Genomic DNA, 26867 nt, shown 5'->3' with positions numbered 1-26867 from the left:
CTATTTTGATTTAAGTTAAGGGCATTGAATACTAACCTCAGCAATATCAACACGCTCTGGGATTCCTGGCACTTCTGTGACGGTGATCGGTGTTTCGGTCTCACGCGGCTCTCCGACTCCGTATTCATTTTCCGGTAGAATCCTGAACAGGTAAGTCGTGCCTTCCTGCAGCTTGGTAACCTTGAACGATGTTCGTGAACACTTAGTGGCCACGGTCTGCCAGCTGCGTCGTGACACTTCTCTCTTTTCTACGATGTAGTTCTTGACCATCGCTCCGCCGTCAATAAGAGGTGAGTCCCAAGCAAGTGTAACGCTGTTGCGTGTGACTTCCTTGCATTTAATGGCCCCAACCTCTCCAGGTGTATCCAATACCTTTACAGTCATGTGCAGTTTCTTTTCGCCAGTGCTGTTCTCCAGGGTAAGTGTATATTTGCCTGAATCATCTCTGGTTGTGGAGTTGATCAACAACAAAGTACTGTATCCGGTCGTCTGTATCTCAGCGCGGTCTTGAAGTTCCACATCAGGTTTAGACCAACTCACATTAGGAGTAGGTCTTCCGTGGTAAAGAACAAACAACCGGAGAGCGGCTCCAGCTCGGACGACGTAGTGAGACTTGAAATCAGCATCGATCTGGAAATCAGGAGCCTCAAGCTTGTCCGTAGCCATAACCTTGCCCGAAACTGTTGTTGGGTCTCCAAGTCCTCCAGCGTTCATTGCCCGAACACGAAGGTTGTACTCGGCGCCTGGTTCTAGGTTAGGTAACACGTATTCGCATGATCTGATTGTTTCGGGGTTCATTCTGATCCACTCATTACCATCAGTCTGCTCCTCGTCAGCAATGTACTTCTTTGCCTCAACAACATACCCGGTAACATGACTGCCCCCGTCGTAATTTGGTGGCGTCCACGTCAAAGCCACTGTACTGCGTGTAGTGTCAGTGATTCGAGCGATGCCTGGAGCTGCTGGTGGGCTAATCGGTTCACGGCATACGATCAAAGAAGATGTTTCACTTGGCTTGCTTAAGCCAGCTGCATTTTCAGCCATAACGCGGAATTCGTATTCCCCGCCTTCAGTAAGTCCTGTAGCTTTGCATCGAAGTTCGGTGACAGGCCTCTTGTTGACGCGCACCCAACGCATGCTCTTCTTTTCCCGTCGTTCAACGTTGTATCCGATAATCTCGTTACCGCCATCGCTAACTGGTCTTGTGAAAGCGACTGTAATGGAATCAACACTTGAGCTCGAGTATTGAGGTTGTCCAGGCGGTGAAGGTACGGTGTATGAGACCTTGGCAACAACGGCATCTGACAGCAATGGGGCACCTACTCCGTACTTGTTCTGCGCAGAAACGCGGAACTGGTACTCGTGGTTTTTGATCAACCGGTTGACAGTCAAATTGTTGGAGCCACAGCTTGCAGTAACCAATGACCAGTTTAGTCTTGTGGTCTCGCGCTTCTCGATAACGTAGTTGTCAATCAAAGCGCCTCCGGTTTCCTTCGGGCTTCCCCACCAAAGAGTAACCTTATCTTGTGTCAGTGATGTAAATTTGATTGGTCCTTCGGGTGGTCCCGGTTTGTCAAAAACCACTACTTTGATGTCCATGGTCTTGGTAGCGCATGGATTTCTCGCTGAAATCACGTATGTTCCGCTGTTTAGCCTGGTCGTATCCTTAACTGTAACTTGACTGGTGTTTTTCTGGTTGTTAATGTCAACCTGTGCATTGGCAACAACCTCCTTGTCGTTGAGAGTCCATGTAATGCGTGGTGCTGGTTTGCCCGTTACCATGGCCTTTAGCCTCAGTGTAGCGCCAGCGCGTATGTTGACTCCATCATAAAGATCAGCTTCAAGTTGAATGTTTGGCGGCTGGAAGTCATCTCTGCAAACGATCTCGGCGCTTGGTATCGACGGTTTGCTGACTGTACCGGTGGCGTTACGCGCAAATACGCGGAACTGGTATTTTTCGCCCATGTTTAACGCCGTTGCTGTGAACTCGCACTCCTGAACATTTGTGTAGTTGCACTTCAACCATCGACCGTCTTCACCCGACCGCTTCTCAATGTTGTAACCGATGATTTTGCTTCCGCCGTCAGACTTCGGTGGCTGCCAGATCAACGTCACAGTGTCACGTGTGATGTCGGTCCAATCAGGGCATGATGGTGGGCTAACCACATTGTGGGCACGTTCTGGTTTGCTTGCGTCACTTGGGCCGCTTATACCAGCTTGATTCTCAGCATAAACGCGGAATTGGTACTCCAAGCCTTCAGTAAGCCCGTTCGCTTTGTATTCTCGGTTCTTAATAGCTGATTGGTTAAGCTTGGTCCAAAGGATAGCATTGCGCTCCTTGCGTTCAATGTGATAACCAAGAATTTCAGAGCCGCCATCAGAGTGGCATTCCTTCCACATGATGTTCATGGAGTCTGCAGTCATCTCAACAACTTCTGGCTGTCCTGGAGCAGTTGGAACGCGGAATGGATACTTGGCGACAACATCCATTGATTCAGAGAACTCTCCCATGCCGTACTTGTTCTCAGCGGCAACGCGGAATACGTACTCTGTATTTGGATGCAGTTTTGTGGCCTTGACTGTGGTCCTGCTGCAGTTGGCGTTGACAGAAGACCAAACATCGCTGGATGTTTCCCTCTTCTCGATGATGTAGTTTGTGATCTCTGAGCCTCCGTTGTCTTCTGGAGGACACCATTTAAGAACAATACTCTCAGCGCTGATCTCTGGGAACTCAATCAGGCCCTTAATTGGACCAGGATTTCCGTAGACGTTGAGAGTAAAGGAATTATCCTTGCGACCGCCGGCGCTTTCAAGATGCAAGAAGTATTGACCAGCGTCAGTCTTCTTTACATTCTTCATCACCAACATTGCGACGTCCTTGGATCGCTCATAAGCAACGTGATCACTCTGCTTCAATGGAATACGCTCTTTGCTCCATTTCACGGATGGGATCGGTTTGCCATAAAACGGAATGTCAAGTCTTAGGTTGCCGCCCTCGCGCATGTTAATGGTACGTCCTGGAATCGAACTGAAATCTGCTTCAGGTGGAATTAACTGCTCACGTACAGCTACTGGACCAACGGCGCTCCATTCACCAAGGCCAGCTTCATTTTCAGCTGCAACCCGTAACTCGTACTTGCTGTCCTTCTTCAAATCATCAACAGTGGCTTTGGTGTGTCTGGTCTTCATGGTTTGCCATTCCTCGGCACCCTTAATCAAGTAACCGATGTGGTAAGCTGTGATTGGTGTTCCGCCATCAGCGTCTGGTTTTCCCCAAGCCAATGAGATCGAACTATTTGTCATGTCTTCAATGCGTAAATCATTGATTGGTGCTGGCACTTCGGTTGCAACAACAGCTTCGGATTCAACAGGAACACCAACTCCCCTTTCGTTTTCAGCCATCACGCGGAAGAAATAACTACTTCCCTTGTTCAGACCTTCGATCTTGTAAGACAGCTTGGTGCATTGGCGAGTCACTGACGACCATGCGCGGTGGGTAGTCTCACGTTTATCAACGCAATAGTTGAAAACGTCAGATCCACCATCAACGACTGGAGCATCCCAAGTAATAATCGCATACTGTTGCGTCACCTTTTTGATTTTGATCGCAAATGGTGCCCCTGGAGTATCAAGGACCCGAACACTGATAAAGGTATTAGCAACGCCGCTTGCATTCTCAAGTGACAATGCATATTTTCCAGTATCATCCCGGTTGCAGTCTTGAATCACGACAATGGTCTTTCCATCGACGTTATCGACATGTACGCGTGGATTCGTAGTAATGTTCGTGTTGTCCTTGGTCCACTTCACGCTCGGCGTCGGTCTTCCTTTCACTGGTATACTGACGTTAATAGTAGTTCCAGCTTTGACGACAAGAGTTTTACGCAACAAAGGCTCAAGGTCGTAATCGGGCGATTCAAGCTTGTCAATTGGTTTAACTGCTTCTGAGATCTCAGCCGGCTCGCCAACTCCTCCCTTGTTGATTGCAGAAACCCGGAAACGATAAGCGGTGTCGTTGTTGAGTTTTTCTACCTCGTATTTTGTGTGCAAGATATTTGGCTGCACAACTGTCCAACCTTTCTCATCGGCGGCAACGGATGCAGCCTCGTCTTCCTGTTCTTCAATTTGTTCTTTCTCGCCGATTTTCATCTCAAGCAAGTACCCAATCACAGGGCTTCCGCCGTCATATGGTGGTCGGGTCCAAGCAAGAAGAATCGACGATTTCGTTGTATCACGAACCTTTGGACTGCTGGGCGGTCCTGGAACGTCAATTGGATCGCGCATTATGGTTGGAAGAGATAGAGGGCTGTAAGCTCCAATGCCGGCAGCGTTTTCTGCAGCAACTCTGAATTCATACTCGTTTCCTTCGGTAAGGTTGGTGACCTTCAAGCGCAAGTCGCGAATTGGCTTCTTGCTGCACTTGATCCATCGGGAGCTCTTGCGTTCTCGCCTCTCCAGCACGTATTGGTCAATATCGGCTCCACCATCGCTTTCAGGTCGCTTCCACATCACTGTACAACTGTCGCGACAGACGTTGCTTACATCTGGTACACCAGGTGCGCTAGGTTCAACAAAGCTGTTCTTGGCAACGACTGGTTCCGAATCAAGAGGGTCACCCACTCCAAACTTGTTTACAGCTTGTACGCGGAATTGGTATTCATTGCCCTTGATAAGTCTCTGTACTGTGTGAGTTGACAGCTCCTCGGCTTCGGTTACAATCGACCAAGCTAGGCGGGATGTTTCACGCTTGGACAGGACGTAATGCGTAATCTTGGCGCCGCCATCTTGTTGCGGTGCTTCCCAAGAACAAGTTATGCGAGCATCTGTGATCCTTGAGAAGTGGATTGGTCCCGTTGGTGGTCCAGGCTTGTCCAGTACCATAACCTTGATCTGAGCTGATTTCTCACCACAAGCGTTCTTTGCCATTACAGTGTAATTGCCAGAATCGTTTCGGGCACAGTCTTTGATAATGATGCTGCTGTGGTCGAATGTGTTGTCGAATACGCGTCTGAAATCCTCTCGGATATCTTGGCCATTTAGAGACCAAACGACAATCGGATCCGGCTTGCCAGAGATTCCAACGTGAAGACGGATGGTGGATCCAGCAGAGACCTTGACTTCATCAAGGAGATGTGCATCCAGGGCAATCCTTGGAGGACGGAAGTCATCCTCGCATTTCACAGCCCCTGTGCTGGCAGATGCCTCGCTAAAGATTCCTGCTGCGTTCTTGGCCAAAACACGGAACTCGTAGTCTGCCCCACCGTTCAGACCAGTTACCAAAAACTCGTTGTCTGGAATGATGTTAAAGCTAGCCCGAGTCCAACGCCCTGCTGGCAGATCGCGTCGTTCCACCATGTATCCAACAATTTTCTGTCCTCCATCGTACTCAGGCTTCTTCCAGCGCACCAAGCATGTCGAGCGAGTGATATCTGCTACCTCAACCTCACGTGGAATATCCACTGGGTCGCGGGCGAAAGCTCCTTGTGATGGGCGACTTGGTTTGCCAATGCCTGCTGCATTTTCAGCTGACACTCTGTACTCGTATTCAAGTCCTTCTTGAAGGCCAATCACGCGGAAGTGTGTGCTTCTTATGATTGCACGGTTTGCCTTCTTCCACAGAATGCTGTTGCGATCCTTAACCTCCAAGTGATAACCTACGACAACGCTGCCGCCGTCTTGGACCGGTTCTTGCCAGTTGACCACCATGGCTTCCTTGGATGCATAGCTAACTGTACAAGTGCCTGGTGGTCCAGGAACTTTGTATGGTAACTGTATAAGAACTGGATCTGTAAACATCGCTGGTCCCAGTCCGAATCGATTCATTGTACGAACTCGGAAGGTATACTCTTTGCCAAGCGTGAGTTTGGTGCATTTAAACGTGGTACGTACGATGGCTGATGACACCACACGCCACTCAGCCTCTTCGGCAGTGCGCATATCCACAACATAGCAACTGATAGAAGAGCCTCCGTCTGAAATAGGTTGTTTCCAAGAGAGAACTACAGATGATTCAGTGACATCGGCAGTCTGTAAGTCTTCCACTGCTCCTGGTTTATCAAGTGCAACAACTTTGATCTTGGCACACCGCTTTCCTCCTTGGTTTTCAGCGACCAGCTCAAACTCTCCGGCGTCTTCAGGTGTAACAGCCTGTATTTTAAGGCATGCCATTCCAACATTGTCGCTCTCGACATCCATGCGTTTGGTGATCTTTACTTTTGCGCCGTCCTTCATCCATTTGATATGTGGTACAGGCTTGCCACTGTAAGGCACTCTAATGTCAAGATTATCGCCGACCTTTACGTGAGCAACGCCGTGAGGAAGCTGAGTAAGATCCAGTGACGGAGATACAAAGGTGTCGCGTACCATCACGAGTGAAACGCATTCGCGAGGATCAGAAGCACCAGCTTCGTTAAGAGCCACAACACGGAAGGCGTATTCCTGTCCCTCTTTGAGGTTGTTGATAGTAGCCAGTGGTTCTTTTACAGTGGCGCGCTTAACCCATTTGTTCTGGTCCTTTTCGAGCGATTCGACGGTGTAACCAAGAATCTTTGATCCGCCATCTTCTTCTGGTTTAGCCCACTTGAGTGCAACAGATGATCGTGTAACATCGACCACTTCGAGTGCCTCGGGCAATCCAGGTACTTCTGTTGCTTTCACGGGCTTGGTAGTTTCAGCAGGTTCACCGATGCCATTCTCGTTTTCTGCAATAACGCGGAACAGGTAGCTTTGTCCCTCGGCAAGGTTTGTTTTTAAATGGGTACGCTGGCAGCCAGTGGTAATGGTAGACCAGGCTTTGCGGCCCCGTTCTTTCTTCTCGACGATGTAGTTGGTCACGTGAGAACCGCCATCATTGGTTGGTGGATTCCATGTGACCGTAGCGTAATCTTTGCTGACGTCCTTGACGCCAAGATTCTGGCAAGGTCCTGGTGTGTCAAGTACCTTAACTGAGCAACTTGCCGATACCGAACCGGAGCTGTTGTCAAGGGTCAAGGTATATTTGCCAGAGTCCTCTCGGTTGCATTCTTGTACAAGCAAAGTGGTACCAGCTTCTGATGAATCAATCTGAACACGTTCAGCAATATTGGCCGATCCTTCCTTGCTCCAGCGAACTGTCGGTACCGGACGCCCACGAATTGGAACATGAAGACGAATGGAGTTTCCAGCCTTAACGGTGAGATTCTTTCTCAAATCGCCGTCGGGTGAAATCTCAGGTGCTTCAAGTCTATCGCTAGTCTCAACTGCAACTGGCAGCTGGACAGCCTCGCCACAACCAACCACGTTTATGGCGGCAACTCTAAACTTGTATTCCTTATTGGCTTGCAGATCGGTGACAGTGTACTCAGTGGATTTGACACCTGTCGGTGGAGTACACTTTACCCAGTCTTCTACCTCAGCTTCTTTCGGGCACACATCAATCTGATAACCGCTGACGTCAGCGCCACCATCAAATGAAGGCGGAGTCCAGGCCAATGAGATGCTTCTGCGTGTTGTGTCAACCACTTTGGGAATTCCAACTGGTCCAGGCGGGTATACTGGCTCTTTGCAAAGCACTGGTGCACTAATATCGGACAAGGGTCCGATGCCAGCAGCGTTCTCAGCCGAAACACGAAATTCGTATTCGTAGCCCTCGTTGAGACCAGTGACCTTGTGGTGCAAGCTGCTGACAGCTCGGCGAACAGCGCGGGTCCAGCGAAGTGAATTTCTTTCTTTACGTTCGATGTGGTATCCGGTAATTTCACTTCCTCCATCTGATGTAGGTCTTGTCCATGTTACGACAACTGAGTTGCGCATAACTGTAGAGATCTGCGGCTGACCTGGAGCTCCGGGGCAGCTGAATGGATCTTTAGCCACTACTGGCACCGACTCCAAAGGCACGCCAACACCGTATTTGTTCACAGCCATAACGCGGAACAAGTACTCATTGCCTTTAAGAAGGCGGTTGACCTTGATGGTTACTCCTTCAACATCCGCTGCCACAAGAGTCCATGTAAGTCGAGATGTTTCACGCTTCTCAACAACGTAGTTCGTGATTGGTGCGCTGCCGTTGTTCGTTGGCGGTCTCCAGGTCAAGCGACATCTCTCGGACGTAACTTCAGTAACCCCAAGCGGGCCGATGGGTTGGCCTGGACGGTCAAGAACCTTTACGTTTACAGAGATTGACCTTGAACCTGCACTGTTCTTCAAGTGTAGAACGTATTCTCCGCTGTCATCTCGATTCGCATCCTTGAGAGTAAGAGCGGTCGAATGTTCGTTCAATGCTATGTCAGTCTTTGGTGAATGTTCTAGTTCTCTGCCATTGCGAGACCATGTGACCGTTGGTTGTGGTTTTCCGAAGATAGCAGCTGAGATCGTGGTTGACTCGCCAGCCTTTACAATGATGGTATCTCGCAACTTTGGATCTAAGTCCAATCGTGGAGGTGTGAACGCGTCTTTGCAGGTTACACGCTCACTTGGCTCACTCGGCTGGGACACAGATCCCGCGGCATTTTTGGCGATGACCTGGAACTCGTATGTTGTGTCTTCAACAAGGCTTGTGACCGTGTATCTACACTCGTCCAAATTGCTGAAGTTGCATTTCATCCATCTGCCGTTGGGCACGTCACGTCGCTCAACCACGTAGCCAGTGATTTTAGCGCCGCCATCGTTTTCTGGCTTGCGCCATACCAAATCCACTGATGTACGTGTAACCCCGACTGGATCGACCATACAGGGAGGTGAAATCTGATCACGTGCCACGATTGGGTCGCATGCTTGGCTTGGCTTTCCGCATCCAGCAGCATTTTCGGCGTAAGCCCGGAATTCATAAGTAAGGCCTGGTTGTAATCCAGTAACCTTAAATGCACAATCGTGAATGTCAGATCGATTGACCTTGCGCCAGAGAATGCTGTTTCTATCCTTCATTTCCACGTGATAAGCGATAACAGGACTACCTCCATCATGGACGGGTTCGTGCCAATGCAAAACTACATGATCTGAACCAACGACGCTGACCTTCGGAATTCCAGGAGGGCCAGGTTTGTTAAACGGAAACTTGACTGTGACCTTCTCGGATGTAACGAAACCTCCACAACCGAAGCGGTTTTCAGCGGCAACCCGGAATTGATATTCCTTGCCCAATACCAGCTTTGTAACTTTTATTCTCGGTCTCACAGCAGTAGCTGCACATTCAACCCACGTTTCAGACTCCACGTCGCGCATTTGTACAACGTAGTTGCTGATCTGACATCCCCCATCCTCAGAAGGTGGTTGCCACACTAGGCTGACTGAGTTCTCAGTTACTGCGTCAGCCAATAAGTCTCCAACCTTTCCTGGCTTGTCAAGAACGTTGACAACGACAGTTCCAGTTTTTGTTCCCGATGCGTTGGTTGCAATGATTTCATAACGACCGGAATCTTCAAGCTTGCAAGTTTTCATGGTGATGGTTGTGTCCAGTGCTGAGTTTACGGTTGATACACGAGTTGTCTGTTTCAGAGTTTCGCCATCCTTCTTCCAGGTAACCTCAGGCTTTGGCTTGCCGCTGATCGGAACTGTAAACTTGATGGTTGTACCGGCTTTACCGTGAATACCACCAACAGGTAAGTCACGTAAGGACAATTCAGGAGCTTCGACAATTTCCATAGCAGTCACTGGAGCTCCAAGTGTTGAAGCTTCGCTCAGGCCTTTGTCGTTCTTTGCTTTGACGCGGAACATGTATTGACGACCTTCCTCTAGGCCTTTTACAGTGGCTGACATTGCGTTAACTGTGGAACATTGCTGCCAGTTTTCGAATCCGTTCAAAACCATCTCAATCACGTAACCTGTAATCTCGCTTCCACCGTTGTGTTCTGGTTTACCCCAGGCCAAACTGACAGTTGACTGGGTCACATCAACGACTTGTACCTTTCCAGGACAAGAAGGTTTCATTGAGATCTTCACAGATTCTTGAGATTCGCATGGTACACCCAAACCGTTGGCATTTTCCGCCATTACACGGAACATGTACGAGTCTCCTTCATTCAAAGGAGTGATCTTCATCGAGGTGCGTGTGCACTCGCTCGAAACAGTAGTCCAGGCTTTTCTGGATGCCTCGCGTTTTTGAACCACATAGTTTGTGATAACAGCGCTGCCTTCGTTTTCAGGCGTGGTCCATTTGAGTGTCGCTGAATCACGAGTAACATCACTGACGACAAGATCCAACACAGGTCCTGGTGTATCCATAACTTTCACGTTGTAGGAAAAGTCCTTTGAGCCCTCGCAGTTCTCAACCGTCACCATGTACTTGCCAGCGTCGTAACGATCAGCCTCATTGATCACAAGCGAGGTGTTGTATGGCGTTGTGTCAATGTTGACTCGTTGTTTAAGAGCATCGGCAAGCATGTCGGCCTTTGACCAAATAATTGTTGGTGTTGGTCTGCCACGGAACCCGAGGTTAAGTCGCAACATCGCGCCTGCCTTGATGGTGACGTTGCGGTGCACAGTTTCGTCAATGATGAGCTCTGGCATTTCCAAACGATCAACACAGATCACTGGCATTCTCAACATAGACCAAGTTCCTGTGCCGACCTTGCTGACAGCAGCGACACGGAACAAGTACTCTGCGCTATCGCGGAGGCCGGTGACAAGATAGTCTGTATCCCGAATAAGGTTCTTTCCTGAAACCTTTACCCACTCGCGTCTTATGTCTCTTTGCTCCTCATCAAGAACAGACTGCTCTTCTACGCCATCAACGGTTGTCATAGTTATGGTGGTGGCAATAGTTGAAGTCGAAGATTGGGAAACAGTCCTGCGCTTCTTCATTTTGCTCATCTCGATGACGTAACCCATTACGTCGCTTCCTCCGTCAAAAGTGGGTGGCATCCACGAAAGACTAACCGATGACTTTGTGGTGTCATCAACTCGGAACGATAGCGGAGCTTCAGGAGAATATTTTGGATCTTCGATAAGCACAAATGGAGTGACATCGCTCCAAGGGCTATTTCCAGCGGAGTTTTCAGCACAAACGCGGAACTCGTACTCTTGGTTTTCGTTCAGATCGCAGACCTTATATCTCAGGTCCATTACGGTTTGTCGGTTTGCACGGATCCATCGCATTCCAGTGCGTTGCTTCTTCTCAATGATGTATCCTGATATTTCTGAACCTCCATCAGATTTCGGGCGCGACCAAGTTAACATTACAGTGTTTTTCGTGACTGATGTGATCTCAATCGTGGCCGGGGCATTTGGAGCTTTGAATGGATTTCGTGCGGTGATCTCTTCTGATTCAAGGATGTCACCGACTCCATACTTGTTTTCTGCACGGACGCGGAACACGTATTCGTTGTCTGCCAGCAATTTGCTGACCTTGCAAGTCGTGCCTTCCACACTTGGGTTCACAAGCACCCAGGCAAGATGGCTGGTCTCGCGTTTTTCAACAACGTAGTTGGTAACTGGTGCTCCACCGTCGCGTTTTGGCGACTCCCAATGCAGTGTGCACTTGTCGGCAGTAATACCTGACACCTTCAAAGGTCCTGTTGGTGCCCCAGGCTTATCAAGAACCTTGACTTGAATAGCAAGTGACCGCGATCCAGCGAAGTTCTGCACTGTAAGCGTGTAAGTTGCTGTGTCGTCCCTGCTTGCGTCCACAATTTCAAGGCAAGATGAAACGTCAGTGTTTTTGATAGCCATGTGTGATGAAGACTTAAGCTCCTCGTTATCTTTCTTCCAGACCATGGTAGGTGTTGGCTTGCCTCTGATGCCAGCTTCCAGTTTCACCGTTTTGCCGGCTCTCAAAACCACTGCCTCGCAGTAACGTGAGTCCATGTCAATGGTCGGCGGCAACATCTCATCCTTCACTAGGACTGGTGATATGATGTCAGCAGCGGCACTGATGGCACCCGCAGCGTTTTTGGCGAATACTCGGAACTCATAGCTCAAGCCTTCAGTTAGTCCTTCCACATTAAAGTTGGTTGCGGAAACGTTACAGAAGTTGCATTTTAGCCAGCGACCATGCGGCAGCTCAAGTCTCTCGATGATGTATCCAGTGATTCTTGCTCCACCGTCGTACTCAGGTTTCTTCCATTGGATGTGAACAGAAGAGCGGGTAACACCGACAACCTCAACCTCCCTGGGCGGGTCTACTGCATCACGTGCGACTGCGTGTTCAGATGCCTTGCTCACTTTTCCAAGACCGGCAGCGTTCTCGGCGTACACCCTGAATTCGTACTCGAGACCTTCGTGCAAGTTGGTTACCTTGTATTCAGTACTAGACAACAAGGTCTTGCTGCACTTGGTCCATAGTATCGAGTTTCTGTCTTTCTTTTCAACGTGGTATCCAAGAATCTTTGAACCGCCGTCGTTTGTCGGCGCCGTCCACTTAATGGACATAGTTTCGCGTGATGTTGCAACCACTTCTGGTGCACCTGGAGGTCCTGGGACCTTAAATGGAAACTGGGCAGTTACAGCTTGTGATTCCAAAGTCTTTCCGACTCCAAATCTATTCTCAGCTCGGATCCTAAACGCGTAATCCATGCCAGTTGACAACCTGGTTACTTTTAGGGTGGTACGAGCGGTCGATCCTGAAATCATTCGCCATTCAGTAGCATCGCCGGATGTTTCTCTCATGTCGACAACGTAGTTGTTGACTGCAGCTCCACCGTCGGCTTCTGGTTGACTCCAAGAAATCACCATGGAATCAGAAGTGACGTTGGAGAAGACAACAGGTCCCTTTGGAGGTCCAGGCTTGTCCAATACCCGGACAGAAACAGGCACAGTCTTGCTACCAACGCTGTTTTCAAGAACGAGTTCGTACAGACCTGCGTCTTTAAGCTCGGCATCTTTGATCGACAGCGTTGCAACGTTTCCTTCAGTTTGGTAGTTGATCCTGCTTGTCATCTTTAGCTCTTCGCCAGCGTATTTCCATTCGGTGCTTGGGAATGGTTTGCCCTTGATCACAATTGAAGCCTGGATATGTGTACCAGCCTTGCCTTCGACAACCTTTTGACTGAGTCCAGCGAGGTCCGCATCAGGTGGAGCAGTTTGGGTAACAACCAGCACATGTCCTGGAAGTTCAGTAGGTTGACCAATACCAGAATCATTTCTTGCGGATATGCGGAAGGTATAGAGCTGATTTTCATTGAGCGATTTAATGGTGAAAGAATGTACGGAAGCTTTAACCGTCTTCACTTTGCTCCATTGATCAAATCCCTTCAATTGCTGTTCAATGGTATAGTCCAAAATCTCGCTACCACCATCGTAATCAGGTTTGGTCCACTGCAAAGTCACGCTCTCGTTAGTGATGTCACTGCAGTGGATAGATCTTGGTGCTCCTGGCTCTTCTGATGCTCGCAGTGGCTTGTCAGTTTGAGTTGGAGCTCCGACGCCGTATTCGTTCTCAGCCATGACGCGGAAGTAGTACAAGAATCCTTCATTAAGCTTGGAAAACTTGTACGAATTTCTGGTGCAGGCGGTCTCAACCGTCGACCAGGACTTCTTGCTTGCCTCACGTCTTTCAAGAATGTAGTTTGTCACATTGCTTCCACCGTCGTTTTCGGGTGCTTTCCATGCGACCGATACAGTGTTCTTCGACATTGCAGTGACTGCAAAGTCACCTGGAGCTCCAGGACTGTCAAGGACCTTTACCATCACCGAGGCATTAACTGAACCGCTCTGGTTCTCCAAAGTCAGGGTATATTTTGCGGTGTCGTCTCGGGTTACGTCCTCCAAGATCAAAGTGGTCATGGAATCACTTGTGTCAATGATTGCGCGTTCCTTGAGTCCATTATTCGGTCTTGACCAAGCGACACTTGGTGCCGGTCGACCTGCAATTGGAACAGCAAGACGGACAGAGCCTCCCGCACGGACTGTGAGAGTTCTTCTCAACTCAGCGTCTGGACCAAATGTGGGAGGTTCTTGTCGCTCAAGCGGAGTAACCTTAGCCGGAACAAAGGAAGGCTCAGATACACCACAGCTATTGTGGGCACATACGCGGAATCGGTAGTGTTTTTCCGCTGACAGGCCAGTGGTGGTGTAGCTGGTTGTGCGGAGATTTGATTTATCAACCGCCTTTACCCATGTAAGCTCGGCAAGCTGGCTTTCGTCCTCGTCGTCAGATTTCTCCGAAACTTCGGCGAATTCAACTGAGTAGCCGCTAATGTCGGCGCCTCCATCGTACATCGGTCTTGTCCACTTCAGTGTAATTGAGGACCTGGTGCTGTCGATAACACGAGGAATACCGACTTGTTCTGGTGGGTAGATAGGATCACTGATAGCAAAGAATCCACTTGTGATACTTGGCTGACCAGTTCCAGCACGATTTTCAGCGTAAACACGGAACTCTTGCTCGGACCCATCTTTCAAGTCGCTTACTCGAAGTCTGCAATCCGAAACAAGTCTTCGGTTGACGCGAAGCCATCTTGACGAGTTCTTTTCACGTCGCTCTATGATGTACCCAGAGATTTCGGCACCTCCATCAGACTCTGGCCGATCCCAAGTCAAGGTACAACTGGATTTCATGATATTGGAAACCTTGACATTTTGAGGTGGTTCAGGTGGCACATATGGATCGACTGCGGAAACTGGTGTAGACTCAACTGGTTCACCAAGTCCAAGCTTGTTTTCTGCGCGAATGCGGAACACGTACTCATTTCCCCGGATCAAACCAGTCACCTTGTGCTGAGTGTGCTCGGTGGCCGATGTTACGACAGTCCACGCCAAGCGGGAAGTTTCCCTCTTTTCGATGGAATAGCTGGCGACCTTAGCCCCACCATTTAGCGTTGGAGCCTGCCAAGAAAGGTTGCATTTTTCGGCAGTTACTCCGTTGATCTTTAGGCCTTCGCAAGGTCCAGGTGTGTCAAGAACACGAACATTGATTCCAATTGACCTCTCACCACCGGCATTTCGGACTTTGATTGTGTATGTGCCGCTGTCCATACGAGAACAATCCTTTACTGTTACATTGGATGTTTCGTCAGTGGTACGGATTGCTCGTTTGGCGCTGGACTCAAATTCGACTCCGTCCTTTTCCCAAGAAATAGTAGGAACAGGTTTGCCGCTGATGTAGGTTCGAAGAGTCAGCGTGTCTCCGGCTTTTACCAACACAACATCCCTGTATTGGGCGTCTACGTCCACACTTGCTGGTTCCAGCTCATCCTTGGCGGTGACTGGTCCTGTGGAATCAGATGGTTTGCTGATGCTGCCAGCTGCGTTTTGCGCCAAGACGCGGAACTCGTATACTGAGCCTTCAATCAAGCCATCGGATTCGAACGACGTGTCAATAATCTTGTTGAAATTGCACTTCATCCATCGACCGTTAGGCAAGTCGAGCTTTTCGACAATGTAACCTGTTATGCGGCTTCCACCGTCGTACTCGGGTCTGCGCCAAGATACGGTCACTGCAGTACGATTGATCTTAGTGGCATGCACGTCGCGAGGCGGCTCAATTGGATCGCGTGTAATGACAGATTCCGACGATTTGCTGGTCTTGCCGAGTCCAGCTAAGTTCTCAGCAGTTATCCTGAATTCGTAGCTCAGTCCTGGAGAAAGGTTGCCGCATTTGAAGGTGGTGTCCCGTACAGAGTAGCTGTTGGCCTTTGTCCACAGAATTGAGTTTCTGTCCTTGCGTTCGACGTGGTATCCGAGGATCGGTGAACCGCCGTCGTTGGCCGGCTCCTGCCAGTTAAGAACAACAAACTCGCCTGCGATCTGATCAATCTGTGGTGCTCCCGGAGGGCCTGGTTTGTTGAATGGATGACGCGCCAAAACTGGTTGTGAATCCAAAGGTTCGCTGAGACCAAACTTATTGGCGGCGCGCACTCTAAAGATGTACTCTTGGCCTGTTACAAGCCTAGTTACTTTTTGTGTAGTGCGAACCACGAATCCGGACACCTCAACCCATCCAATACTGCTATCAAGCTTCTCCAGAGTGTAGTGTGTAACAGGAGTGCCGCCATCTTCTTCAGGCGCTCCCCAAGCAACTGTGACACTTTCAGCGGTCACGTCGCGAACCTCCATTGGCCCAGACGGTGCTGATGGCTTCTCCATTACCACAATGTGCATCTTGACTTGCTTCGTGCCAACAGAGTTCTTCACCACGAGTTCGTAATCACCGGCATCTTTACGCGAAAGCTCTCCGATGTTCAGCTTAGCAACGCTGTCAGATGTGTCAGAATTGACGCGACTGGTTTGTTTGAGCTCTTCTCCATCACGCAGGAAGTATGCAGTAGGTGCTGGCTTGCCGCTAAATGGAACAACGACCTTGACGTTGTTGCCAACCTTCTCAGCCACTGTGTTGTTGAAGTACTTGCTCGTATCGATATTCGGTGCAATGAGAACCTCACGCACGTTTATTGTGTTCGTTTCTCGTCCGTCTGAAATGCCGACGTCGTTTTGTGCACGCACACGGAAAACGTAATCCTTTCCTGTGGTCAATTTTCCGACGACAAGCCGTGTGTTCTTGGTTGATCCAGATACAGTCCATGATTCAAAGCCACCCTTTTGGGTTTGTTCAACCACATAATTGGTCACTGGGCTTCCACCGTCATGTTCTGGTTTAGCCCAAGTCAGGGTAACTGTTGTGTCCGTCACGTCGGTTACATCTACCTTCTCAGGCAAGCTTGGTGCTTCTGAAACCTTGGTTGCCTTATTTGTTTCGCAAGGCACGCCAACGCCGTACTCGTTTTCGGCAAGAACTCGGAAAAAGTATGTGTCTCCTTCGTTCAAACCGGTGACTTTAAAGCTGGTTCTGTGTGGTGTGCTGCCCACAGCCTGGTAAGCCTTGCGCGTGGTCTCTCGCTTCTCGATTATGTAGTTTGTCACAACTGCACCGCCATCTTGTTCTGGGGCCTCCCAGTTCAAGCTAACATGATCACGAGTAACTTCGGTCACCTTAAGTGCTTTTACCGGTCCTGGTGTATCCAGCACCTTCACAGTAATGGAAACGGTCTTGGTTCCCGATGAGTTTTCCACTGCAAGAGTGTACCGCCCGGCATCATCACGCGTGCAATTGTTGATAAGCAACAAGGTGGAGACATTAGTTGTTTCAATCTGAGCCATATCGTTGATCTGTCCGTTCTCCTTGGTCCATTTAGCAGTAGGTGTTGGACGACCATGAATGATGCTGAACAATCGGATGGTGCCACCAGCGCGTACGCTTACAAATTGGCCAACATCTGCGTCGACTTCAATCTCTGGTGCGATTAGAACGTCCTTAGGTTGAATAACCGATGGTAATTGAGCTGGTTCGCCAATTCCCGCCGCGTTCATTGCTCGTACACGGATCCTGTAAGCTTTTTCAGCCTGCAGGCCACCGATAGTGTACTGAGTGGCGGCTACACCAATGTTGGGAGTACAAAGCACCCAGTCGTCGGTGTCCGAATCTTCAGGAAGGACTTCAACGCCATATCCCGAAATCTGAAAAAAAAATTACCAATGGTAATTGCACTGCTGATAATGTGAATTGCTACATAATAATACCAATAAAGCCATTGAGAGAGGTTACTATGCTGCGTAAATTCTTACCGAGCTGCCACCATCGAAAGTTGGTGATGACCACACAAGGCTAATTGAGCTTCGGCTAGTGTCAGTAACCTTTGGAACCCGTGGAACTCCTGGGGCATAGATTGGATCTCTGATAAGCACGGAATCAGATGAAGGTCCAGGCAGACCGATGCCTTCAGCGTTTTGAGCCATAACCTGAAGAAAAGAAGCGTTTTAGTTTAAAACACTCTAAACGGTAGTGCACTTTGTAGCTGTATTGAAACGTACCTGGAACTCATACTCCTGTCCTTCTTGTAGGCCACTGATTTTGAGTCGGCACTCCTCAATCTGCCTTGAAGTGACGCGGAACCACTTTGAACCAAGCTTTTCTCTTTTTTCGACAACATAGTTGCAGACCTCAGATCCACCATCGTTCTCCGGACGTGGCCAGGTAAGAATCAAGCCCTTGCTGTGCACATTCGTGAACTCGGGTTTGCCTGGTGGTCCGGGCACCTTGAATGGGTTTTTAGTCACCACAGGTGTTGTTTCAGTGATGTCTCCAAGACCAAACTTGTTTTCGGCACGCACTCTGTAATTTGATACCAAGTTGATTAAAATGCTGTCCGAAAATAATTGTGTGCACGTTGGCGTGTTCTTACCTGAAGATATACTCATGATCTTTCACCAAGTGTCCGATCTTAATGTAGCGCGTCTGCAAATCTGAAGCGATCTGCGTCCAAGTAATGCGGCTTGTCTCGCGTTTCTCAACCACGTAGTTGGTGATCTGACTGCCACCGTCTTCGCTAGGTGCGTCCCACGCTACTGTGCACTTGCTTGAAGTTATATCTTCAACCGCTAAATGACGTACAGGGCCTGGAATGTCCAGAACCTTCAGGTGGATTGCCATTGTGCGTTCGCCGGCATCATTGGCCAAGCTCAATGTGTATTGTCCTGAAATCAAGTAAATATTTTGTTACGTACAAGCCCGTGAAGTTCAAGGCAGGGGTATTTGAGCACCAAATTAAACATTACCTGTATCACGTCTAGTTGTGTCAGCGATTGTCAGAGAAGTGTAGGTCGTGGCGTGTTCGACCTTGATGCGAGGCGAGACCTCGATGTCGCGTCCTTCACGGCACCAACGCACAGATGGTGGTGGTTTTCCATATATGCGAATGGTGAACTTGGCTGTGTCGCCAGCCTTGACGATCTGCGTGTCTCGCAATGATTGGTCGTACTCAAGGCTTGGTGGTTCCAGCTCATCACGGCATAACACAGGCGATGATGGCTCTGAAGGCTCAGATACGGATCCTGGACAAAATAGAGACGTTGTTGTATTGGAATAAAAATCGCATAATAAGAGCACAGAGATAAATCAATGAGAACTTACCGATGGCATTCTTGCCAAATACGCGGAACTCGTATTTTACGTTCTCAGTTAGTCCGTCAATCTTGAAATGAGTTTCCGACACATTTCCGTAGTTTGCCTTCAACCATCGACCATCGGGAAGCTCACGCTTCTCAACGTTGTATCCGATAAGTTTACTACCGCCGTCGTATGACGATTTCTCCCATTCGATGGTAACGTAACGACTTCCAACCTATGATACATCATCGTTATAATGATTATGGTCAAGATGTACCGCTTCTTTACATAATCGATGGTGGAATGCTTACCTGAAGTGCCTCTGGTTTTCCTGGTGCCTCAATGGGGTCGCGGCACAACACAAGGTCAGTGGTGCGACTCGGCTTACTCGTACCCACTGCGTTTTGCGCATAAATTCGGAACTCGTACTCGAGTCCTTGGTCGAGTCCGCTTGCTCTGTACTCGGTGTCGCTAATTGTGATCTTGTTGGTTTTCTGTAGGGTACAGATGTTAAACACTGCAACAAATGCTAATACTTTTTTATTAAACCTGACCAACCTGCCACAAGATTGAGTTTCTGTCCTTGTGCTCCATCTGGTATCCCGTAATAGCGGAACCACCGTCGTTAACAGGCTCGGACCAACGCAGTGTGACGCTGTCCTTTGTAACGCGAGCGATGTGTGGCTGACTTGGGGCGCCTGGAGCCTTGTACGGGTGTTGTGCCGTAACCGGATCTGAAGTCAGAACCGGGCCGACACCAAACCGGTTCTCAGCCTTGATTCGGAACAGGTATTCGGTTCCGTTGTTCAGTTTGGTAGCTTTGACTGTTGCTCGTGCGCAAGCAGCTGACACGATTGTCCAAACCTAAAAAGAAACACGTTTGTTTATGTACTGATCAAACACATTTGTTACGATTTCAACTACGAATCTTACAGTGCTTGTGGCTTCACGCTTTTCGACAATGTAGTTTGAAATTTGACATCCTCCAGTAAAGGTGGGTTGATCCCATGATAGAGTGATGGAGTCGGCCGTCACCTTATCAAACCGAACTGGCCCCTTGGGTGCACCAGGCTTGTCGTACACCACGATCTGCACAGGGGCTGATTCCTTGTGCAGAAGGTTGGAAGCTGTAAGCTGGTACTCGCCGGCGTCTTCAACAATGCAGTCTGCAATACAGAGTATGTTATTTTTATCATGTCTATTATATGGTTAGGTTGATATATACAGGGTTTGAAACAGGCATCTACCTTTAATAGTCAGCAAAGTGAAATTTTCAAGAGCTTCAACATTGACACGACTGGTCTGCTTCAGTTCGTCACCGTTTCGTCTCCACACGGCCTGAGGCGTGGGTTTGCCGCTGAGCATCACCTTTGCCTTCAGGTCGCTGCCCTTCTTGGCGTAAAATACCAAAGAGGAGAGACCTCCGAAATCAATAGCTGCTGGTTCCACCTTCAAATCATTGTCATGTTTAGACCACATAAAAGTTAAATGCCATGTTGGTAAAACATAACTTACCTCGTCCTTAGCAGTGACAGATTGCAAAAGCTCGCGAGCATCGCCAAGACCGTTCTCATTCAAAGCCTTAACCCGGAAGCAATAATCTTTACCCTCGGTGAGTCGGGTCACAGTGCCTGACATGACCTTCACCTGAGCAGCTTGTTTCCATTGCTCAGCGGCTGCTTCTCTGTACTCGATAAGATAGCCAATGACTTTGCTGCCACCGTCAGCTTCGGGCTTACCCCAAGCCAACGAGACGCTGTTGGCGGTGGTTTGTGTCACTTCAAGTCGGCCAGGAGCACTTGGTACCTCTGACGCCTTGATCGCACCAGGTGTTTCGCAAGCTGCACCAATGCCGTACTCGTTCTCGGCCATCACGCGGAAATAGTAACTCATTCCCTCGTTCAGATTAAGCACCTAAACATTAAAGGACATGTTGGTGAAAGAAACTGTACAATTTTTGAATATCACAGCAAGGCAATACAAACCTTGAACGATGTCCTGACACAGGTCATAGTGACAGTTGACCACGCCTTCTTGGTGGTTTCCTTCTTTTCGACAATGTAATGGTTCACCACACTGCCGCCATCATTTTCTGGTGCTTGCCAAGACAAGGTGACTGATTCGCGAGTAATATCCTTGGTTACGAGTTGCTGTGGTGCAGACGGGCTATCCAGTACCACAACGTTAACTGTAACTGTCTTGGACCCGGCGCTGTTTTCCAAAGTCAGAGAGTACTTTCCGCTGTGGTTCCTGTAATGGTTAATGGTGTTAATACATATACTTACTCTCGTAGAAAACAAGATGGTAAAACAATCAGAGGTGTTTAAGTTGTACCTGGTTGCATCTTCAACAAGCATCAACGTTGTGGAATCGGTCGTGTCAACATGGCTTGCATCCGGAAGTTTTCCTTCGTCCTTGCGCCATGTCACCATCGGCGTCGGGCTTCCTCGGTAAGTGGAGAAGAGACGAATTGAATTTCCAGCTTTTATCTGCAAATAACATGAAAACGTGATGTTGCCGCATAAGTCGACCTGCGTATCTCCGCTGATTAAACAATCACTTACCTTGAGAGCTTGACGCAGACTGACGTCAATCTCCATGTCTGGTGAGAGTAACAAGTCTTTTGCTACGACCTTACCAGCCACGTAAGCAAACTCTCCAACCCCAGCGTTGTTCACCGCACCAACTCTGCATGTTCGTAAACCGTTTATGCCACAGTTGTTTAACTCCTATTAACCACATTAAACAAGACTTACCTGAGTTTGTATTCTTTGTTTTCAATCAGATCCCCAACAGTAAACTCGTTAAGCATGTAACGAACTGGCATTGGGGACTTAATCCAGTCTTCCTCTTGTATCTCGTCGTCGCCCTTTGCCTCAGCGTACTGAACGACGTAACCGGTAACATCACTTCCTCCGTCGTACATGGGCTTAGTCCAAGCAACTGTGGCGCTCTTGCGTGTGGTCTCATTAGTCTTGACGTTGGATGGTGGGCCTGAAAACATTTGTTGTTTTACACATTGTAATGCAAAAACAAAGTTGTAATGTTGTGGATTATTTACCTGGAGGATAGATTGGATCCTCGATCCTAACATAAGGTGATCCTTCTGAAGGCTCGCCAGTTCCGGCTGCGTTCTCAGCGGCAACTCGGAACTCGACTTCGATGCCTTCATTCAGTCCAGTCACTCGGAATCGACATTCGCTGATGTTCTTGCGTGTGGCCCTTACCCACCTTGTTCCTTTCCTGTTAGGTACAAAAACACCATCAGTTAACACATGTCAAATAATACTTGAATAGTTTATGTCAAATATCTTCACACGATAAAGGTTAGGTGTTAAGAAGCAAAACTTACTTGTCGCGTTTTTCCAAGATGTAGTTGGTTATCTCGGCGCCTCCGTCGTTGTTTGGTCGCATCCAGGTCACGACGCACGAATCCCGAGTTGCATTGCTAATCTCGGGTTGCGAAGGTTTACCTGGTAGGACGAACGGATTCTCGGCCTTCACGGGTTGCGACTCGCCGGCCTCGCCCTGACCGTACTTGTTCACTCCCATTACGCGGAAGATGTACTCGTTGTGCTCAAGAAGATTGTTCACACGCAAAGATGTGCCTTCAACCTAAAGCGCAATGTGGTATTAGCCCATGTGCTGTGGATGGTTGAAACTCTGTATTGTACAAAGGAATGTGTGCTAACCTCGTTGGACACCAATGTCCAGGCCAGGCGGCTGGTTTCGCGTTTTTCGACCACGTAACTTGTAATGGTAGATCCACCATCGTCACGTGGTGCTGACCACGATAGCTTCGCACGGCTTGATGTAACATCTTTGACATTGACGTTTGCTGGTGGTCCAGGACGGTCGAGCACTTTGACGCTGACAGTAAGACTTCTTGTACCAGCGCCGTTCTTCAGATTGATCGTGTACTGGCCGGAATCGGTGCGCGTTGAATCCCTAATATGAACCAAGGACTCGTTGTCGCTGTTCACCACACTAAGCAGGTTGCTTTCCTCCAGTGTTTCGCCGTCCTTTTGCCACTGGATGGAAGGCAGTGGTTTTCCTGTAAAAGGACAAGTTAACACGTAAAATACTGCAAAATATATCCAAGCAAACAGTACAATTTTGGATATTGTAACGTACCTGATATACGAGCTTGGAGTTTTACGCTGTCGCCTGCTTTTACAACGAGCGTGTCTCTCAGTTTGGCGTCAAACTCAACTCGTGGTGGTCTTACTTCGTCGCGGCAAGTAACTGACTGAGATGATTCTGATTCTTCAGAAACGCTTCCGCTAGCATTCTTAGCGAAGATTCTGTAAACGAAATTGCGTTTTGGTAAACTATTCTTAGTGAAACTTATTTGTCAGTTTTCAATACGATGGAATGCTTACCTGAAGATGTAGTCGCTGCCTTCTGTAAGACCGGTGACATCAAACTTGGTGTCAATCACGTTGCTAAAATTGCACTTGAGCCAACGGCCAGTAGGCAGTTCACGTCGTTCAATGGTATAACCTTTACACATCAAGTCATGTCAGTTAAAGTTGTGATAACTAAAACTACTTAAGTTCAATTTGACTTACCAGTGATCTTGGCACCACCGTCGTACTCTGGCTTTGTCCAGATGAGACTGGCGCCTGTACGGCTGACCTCGACAACCTCTGGACGTCCGGGTCGATCAACGTTGTCTCTGCACACTACACCATCAGATGCCCGGCTGAATTTACCAACGCCGGCCAAGTTTTCAGCGCAAACGCGGAACTGGTATTCCAGGTTTTCAGTCAAGCTTGAAATCTGTAATAAAGCTTTCTGTTAAGTATCGTATAGTTGTTCGGTCTATAAAGTTTGTTGAATTGCTTTTGTAGTAGGCGTACCTTAAGTGAAGTGTCTTTGGCGGGTGCCCTTGTAGCTGGTGTCCACAAAATTGCGTTTCGGTCCTTTTTCTCAACGTGATATGCAAAGATTGCATCGCCTGAGTACCAAGACAAACATTCAGTCAAAATACAATATTGCATTTTAAGTATAACCCAATCGAATACATCAGTGTATAATAAAATATCAAATTTATTAATTTTATCTTAATCTTGTGTACCTCCGTTAGATGCAGGTGCATCCCATCTGAGTGCCACGCTGTCCCTAGTGCAGTTAACCACTTCGGGCTGGCCAGGAACACCAGGTCGACTGAATGGGAATTTTACCAAAATCGGTTTGGAGTCAAGAGGTGCTGAACGTCCGAAGCGGTTTTCGGCATACACTCGGAAAAGATATTCCTGATCCCTTGCAAGACGTCCAACCTTAAGAACACAACATTATGTCAGTGAAGTTTTACAGGTTCAAATCTCATTAGTTGCAGAAATGTTCGGCATATTCACCTTCAGCGTGGTTCTAGCAACTGACGCTGCCACCTCAGTCCATGTGTCAACCTCTTTTTCACGTTTCATGACAATGTAATTGTTGATCTGAGCGCCGCCATCTTGTTCTGGCGTAAGCCAAGTCATGGTTAGCGAATCGGCGGTAACGTTGGTGAACTCAATCGGTCCACGGGGTAAACTTGGTACATCGAAGACCGTTAACTTGATTTCTGAGGTCTTGCTTCCAGCTGGGTTCTTAACTACAATCTCGTATATACCAGCGTCACCTCTTTGGCAATCCCGAATGTTAAGTGTGGTGAACCCGTCGCAGGTTTCAGTGTTAACCCGTTGTGTTTCACGCACGTTTTCGTCATTGGAACGCCATTGCGCTGTCGGTAGGGGTTTGCCTGCGAGTTGCAAAGAAAAATACTGTTACACGCTATTCGGTAACTATAGGAGTAATTGCTACGCAAAAAATGCTTACCAAGTAAAGGTAGCTTGATCTTCAAGTTGGCGCCGGCCTTTGCAGTCACAGTACCCATATAGAGTTCGCGCAAATCGACCCCAGGTCGGGTGACATCATCCTTGGCTGTGACAGAGTGCAGCGTCTGCCTAGGTTCACCGGGTCCCATGGCGTTCTTAGCTCGCACCCTGAAGTGATACTCGGCTCCCTCGTTCAAGTCGTTGATGGTTGCCCTGCAGCAACGAACAGATGTTAAGTTAGTGTCGGCAATCAGCATGATGTAATACCTTAATTTGTACGCTTGTTTTTGATTAGGCAACACATCTTAGTATTATACTAGTACCATGAAAAAACACTCACTTTAATGATGGTGTAGTTGCCTTGGTTACCCATGCATCCATTCCCAGTCTTTGCATTTCAACCAAATAAGCAATAACCGGACTTCCGCCATCTGATTCGGGTTTGGTCCAGACAAGGGAAGCCGATGTCTTGCTAAAACCTGTTACATCCAAAGACTTGGGGGCTCCAGGAATTTCTGCAGCTCTAGCAACCTCGCGGGTCTCGGCCGGTTCGCCAATGCCGTATTTGTTTTCAGCCAGAACGCGGAAGAAATATTGTTCACCCTCAGCAAGGCCTGTCACTTTGTGAGACTCACGGTGTACCTACAAAGTCAAATCATATTTTACATAGTGACCTAAATGTTATTAGCTTTTCCTACCACAAGAGCTTTCATTTCATACTATTGTTTACCTCTGTTGAAACAGTGGACCAGGCCTTTCGTGTAGACAGTCGTTTTTCAACAATGTAATTGGAAATCACAGCCCCTCCATCAGTCTTTGGTGTGTCCCACATCAAGAAAGCTGTGCTCTTAGTAACATCCTTTACTTCAAGGTTCTGCACAGGGCCGGGAGAGTCCAAAACCTTGACGTTAACCGCGACCATCTTTGATCCCGCGCTGTTCTCAATCATCAACTCGTATTTACCAGCGTCGTGTCGGTTACAGTTGTTTACAACCAAGAGGCTAAGAACAAATTCAAAGTTACGATTCTACTCTTTCTGCCTAATGCATGTTACTTCTTATGCATTACCTGTATGAGCTGGTCGTATCAATAACTGTTCTTGCCTCTGGCAAACCGCCTTCCTTAGTCCAAGTAGCAGTTGGTGTAGGCCGGCCCTTTACAGTTACAAAGAGGCGAATTGAACCACCTGCACGCACAGTAAGACTCTGTTTCATATCTGCATCAAGCTCGTATGTCGGAGGTTCAATAATTTCAACCGGACTGGTTGCTTCGCTTTCTTTGCTGGCATCAGATTGACCGGCATAGTTGACAGCGCGAACTCGGAACCTGGAAAAGCAATTACCAGTGTTACATAACCGATGATCTCTGTTACATTAGATTTCTGGTCTTTACAAAGCTGTTTGGACCGTGCAAAATAATTAACTTTGTGTTTCAGAAACCGTTTTGTATGTTATTGTTTATTGTCATAAACCCTTACTTGTATTTGAGATCAGGCAACAAATTCGTGACCACGTATTCTGCAATGACAATTGGTTTCAGGCCGCTAACCACTTCAAAATCATCAGACTCGGCCTTGGCCATTTCGACCACAAATCCGGTGACCGGAGCCCCACCATCGTGTGTGGGTTTCGACCAGACAAGACTGATTGAAGTCTTGGTTGTGTCTGTAACTGTTGGGCATCCTGGCGCACCCGGAACGTCTTAACAAAAAAGTTGGGATTAAACCCACAAACTACTATTTGAAACGCAGCCATACTTCTAGACTTTCGTTTCAACGAGATTGTGCCGAATGTATCATTGCGCAGTTTAATCTCATCGTTAATACGCTCAATGTCTTCATCGAGGCTTACGATTGACCGTTTGAGGTCTTTAAAGTCTTTTTTGAAACTTTTGTCATCTGCTAATCGTCTACTGTCTTCAATTGTTACATCGGTTATACTAGTCTGTTGTCCATCGTATTGGAGATTTTCTCTCTTCAAAGATCTCGACCTTCGATCAGTAGAAAAACTTCTCTGCTTTATGTGATCTTCTTCCGTTTGATGATGGATCTCTATCCTACTCAACGATCTTGACTTGCGAGAGACAACTTCGCGCTTCTCAGACACCCTATTCCCTTCCAAGTTTGATGCAAAGTTTCGGCTAAACAAACGCGCACCGTGCTTTTTTCCCAGCAGGGCTTGCTGTAAAACATCAGCTTCCAGTCGCTCTAACGATAATTCCGATTCTTCCAATACTTGATTCCATCTTTGTCG

The 26867-nt window shown here is 48.2% G+C and overlaps 1 protein-coding gene across 2 annotated transcripts in view; it reads right to left on the bottom strand.

Moving 5' to 3' along the window:
- The window catches only part of LOC145204195 (titin-like), a 140069-nt gene that overhangs the window by 16304 nt on the left and 96898 nt on the right, over window positions 1–26867 (bottom strand). For both annotated transcript variants that reach the window (XM_080076657.1, XM_080076658.1), the window contains 29 exons: window positions 26093–26315; window positions 25684–25941; window positions 25346–25616; window positions 24956–25257; window positions 24617–24828; window positions 24154–24539; window positions 23874–24075; window positions 23656–23753; window positions 23365–23575; window positions 23176–23296; window positions 22928–23097; window positions 22486–22847; window positions 22146–22408; window positions 21855–22036; window positions 21550–21787; window positions 21358–21481; window positions 21128–21282; window positions 20779–21043; window positions 20309–20707; window positions 20041–20242; window positions 19727–19959; window positions 19352–19657; window positions 19105–19287; window positions 18818–19028; window positions 18463–18738; window positions 18090–18381; window positions 17719–18019; window positions 17473–17646; window positions 37–17364 (listed from right to left, as the gene is read on the bottom strand). In XM_080076657.1, coding sequence (XP_079932783.1) covers window positions 37–17364; window positions 17473–17646; window positions 17719–18019; window positions 18090–18381; window positions 18463–18738; window positions 18818–19028; window positions 19105–19287; window positions 19352–19657; window positions 19727–19959; window positions 20041–20242; window positions 20309–20707; window positions 20779–21043; window positions 21128–21282; window positions 21358–21481; window positions 21550–21787; window positions 21855–22036; window positions 22146–22408; window positions 22486–22847; window positions 22928–23097; window positions 23176–23296; window positions 23365–23575; window positions 23656–23753; window positions 23874–24075; window positions 24154–24539; window positions 24617–24828; window positions 24956–25257; window positions 25346–25616; window positions 25684–25941; window positions 26093–26315 — 23948 coding nt within the window. The remainder of the gene's footprint in view (window positions 1–36; window positions 17365–17472; window positions 17647–17718; window positions 18020–18089; window positions 18382–18462; window positions 18739–18817; window positions 19029–19104; window positions 19288–19351; window positions 19658–19726; window positions 19960–20040; window positions 20243–20308; window positions 20708–20778; window positions 21044–21127; window positions 21283–21357; window positions 21482–21549; window positions 21788–21854; window positions 22037–22145; window positions 22409–22485; window positions 22848–22927; window positions 23098–23175; window positions 23297–23364; window positions 23576–23655; window positions 23754–23873; window positions 24076–24153; window positions 24540–24616; window positions 24829–24955; window positions 25258–25345; window positions 25617–25683; window positions 25942–26092; window positions 26316–26867) is intronic.

This window comes from Phallusia mammillata, chromosome 8 (assembly GCF_965637545.1).
Source record: "Phallusia mammillata chromosome 8, kaPhaMamm4.hap1.1, whole genome shotgun sequence".
NCBI lineage: Eukaryota > Metazoa > Chordata > Ascidiacea > Phlebobranchia > Ascidiidae > Phallusia > Phallusia mammillata.
The sequence above is the reverse complement of the archived record's forward strand: the minus strand, read 5'-3'. Positions and strand labels throughout refer to the sequence as shown.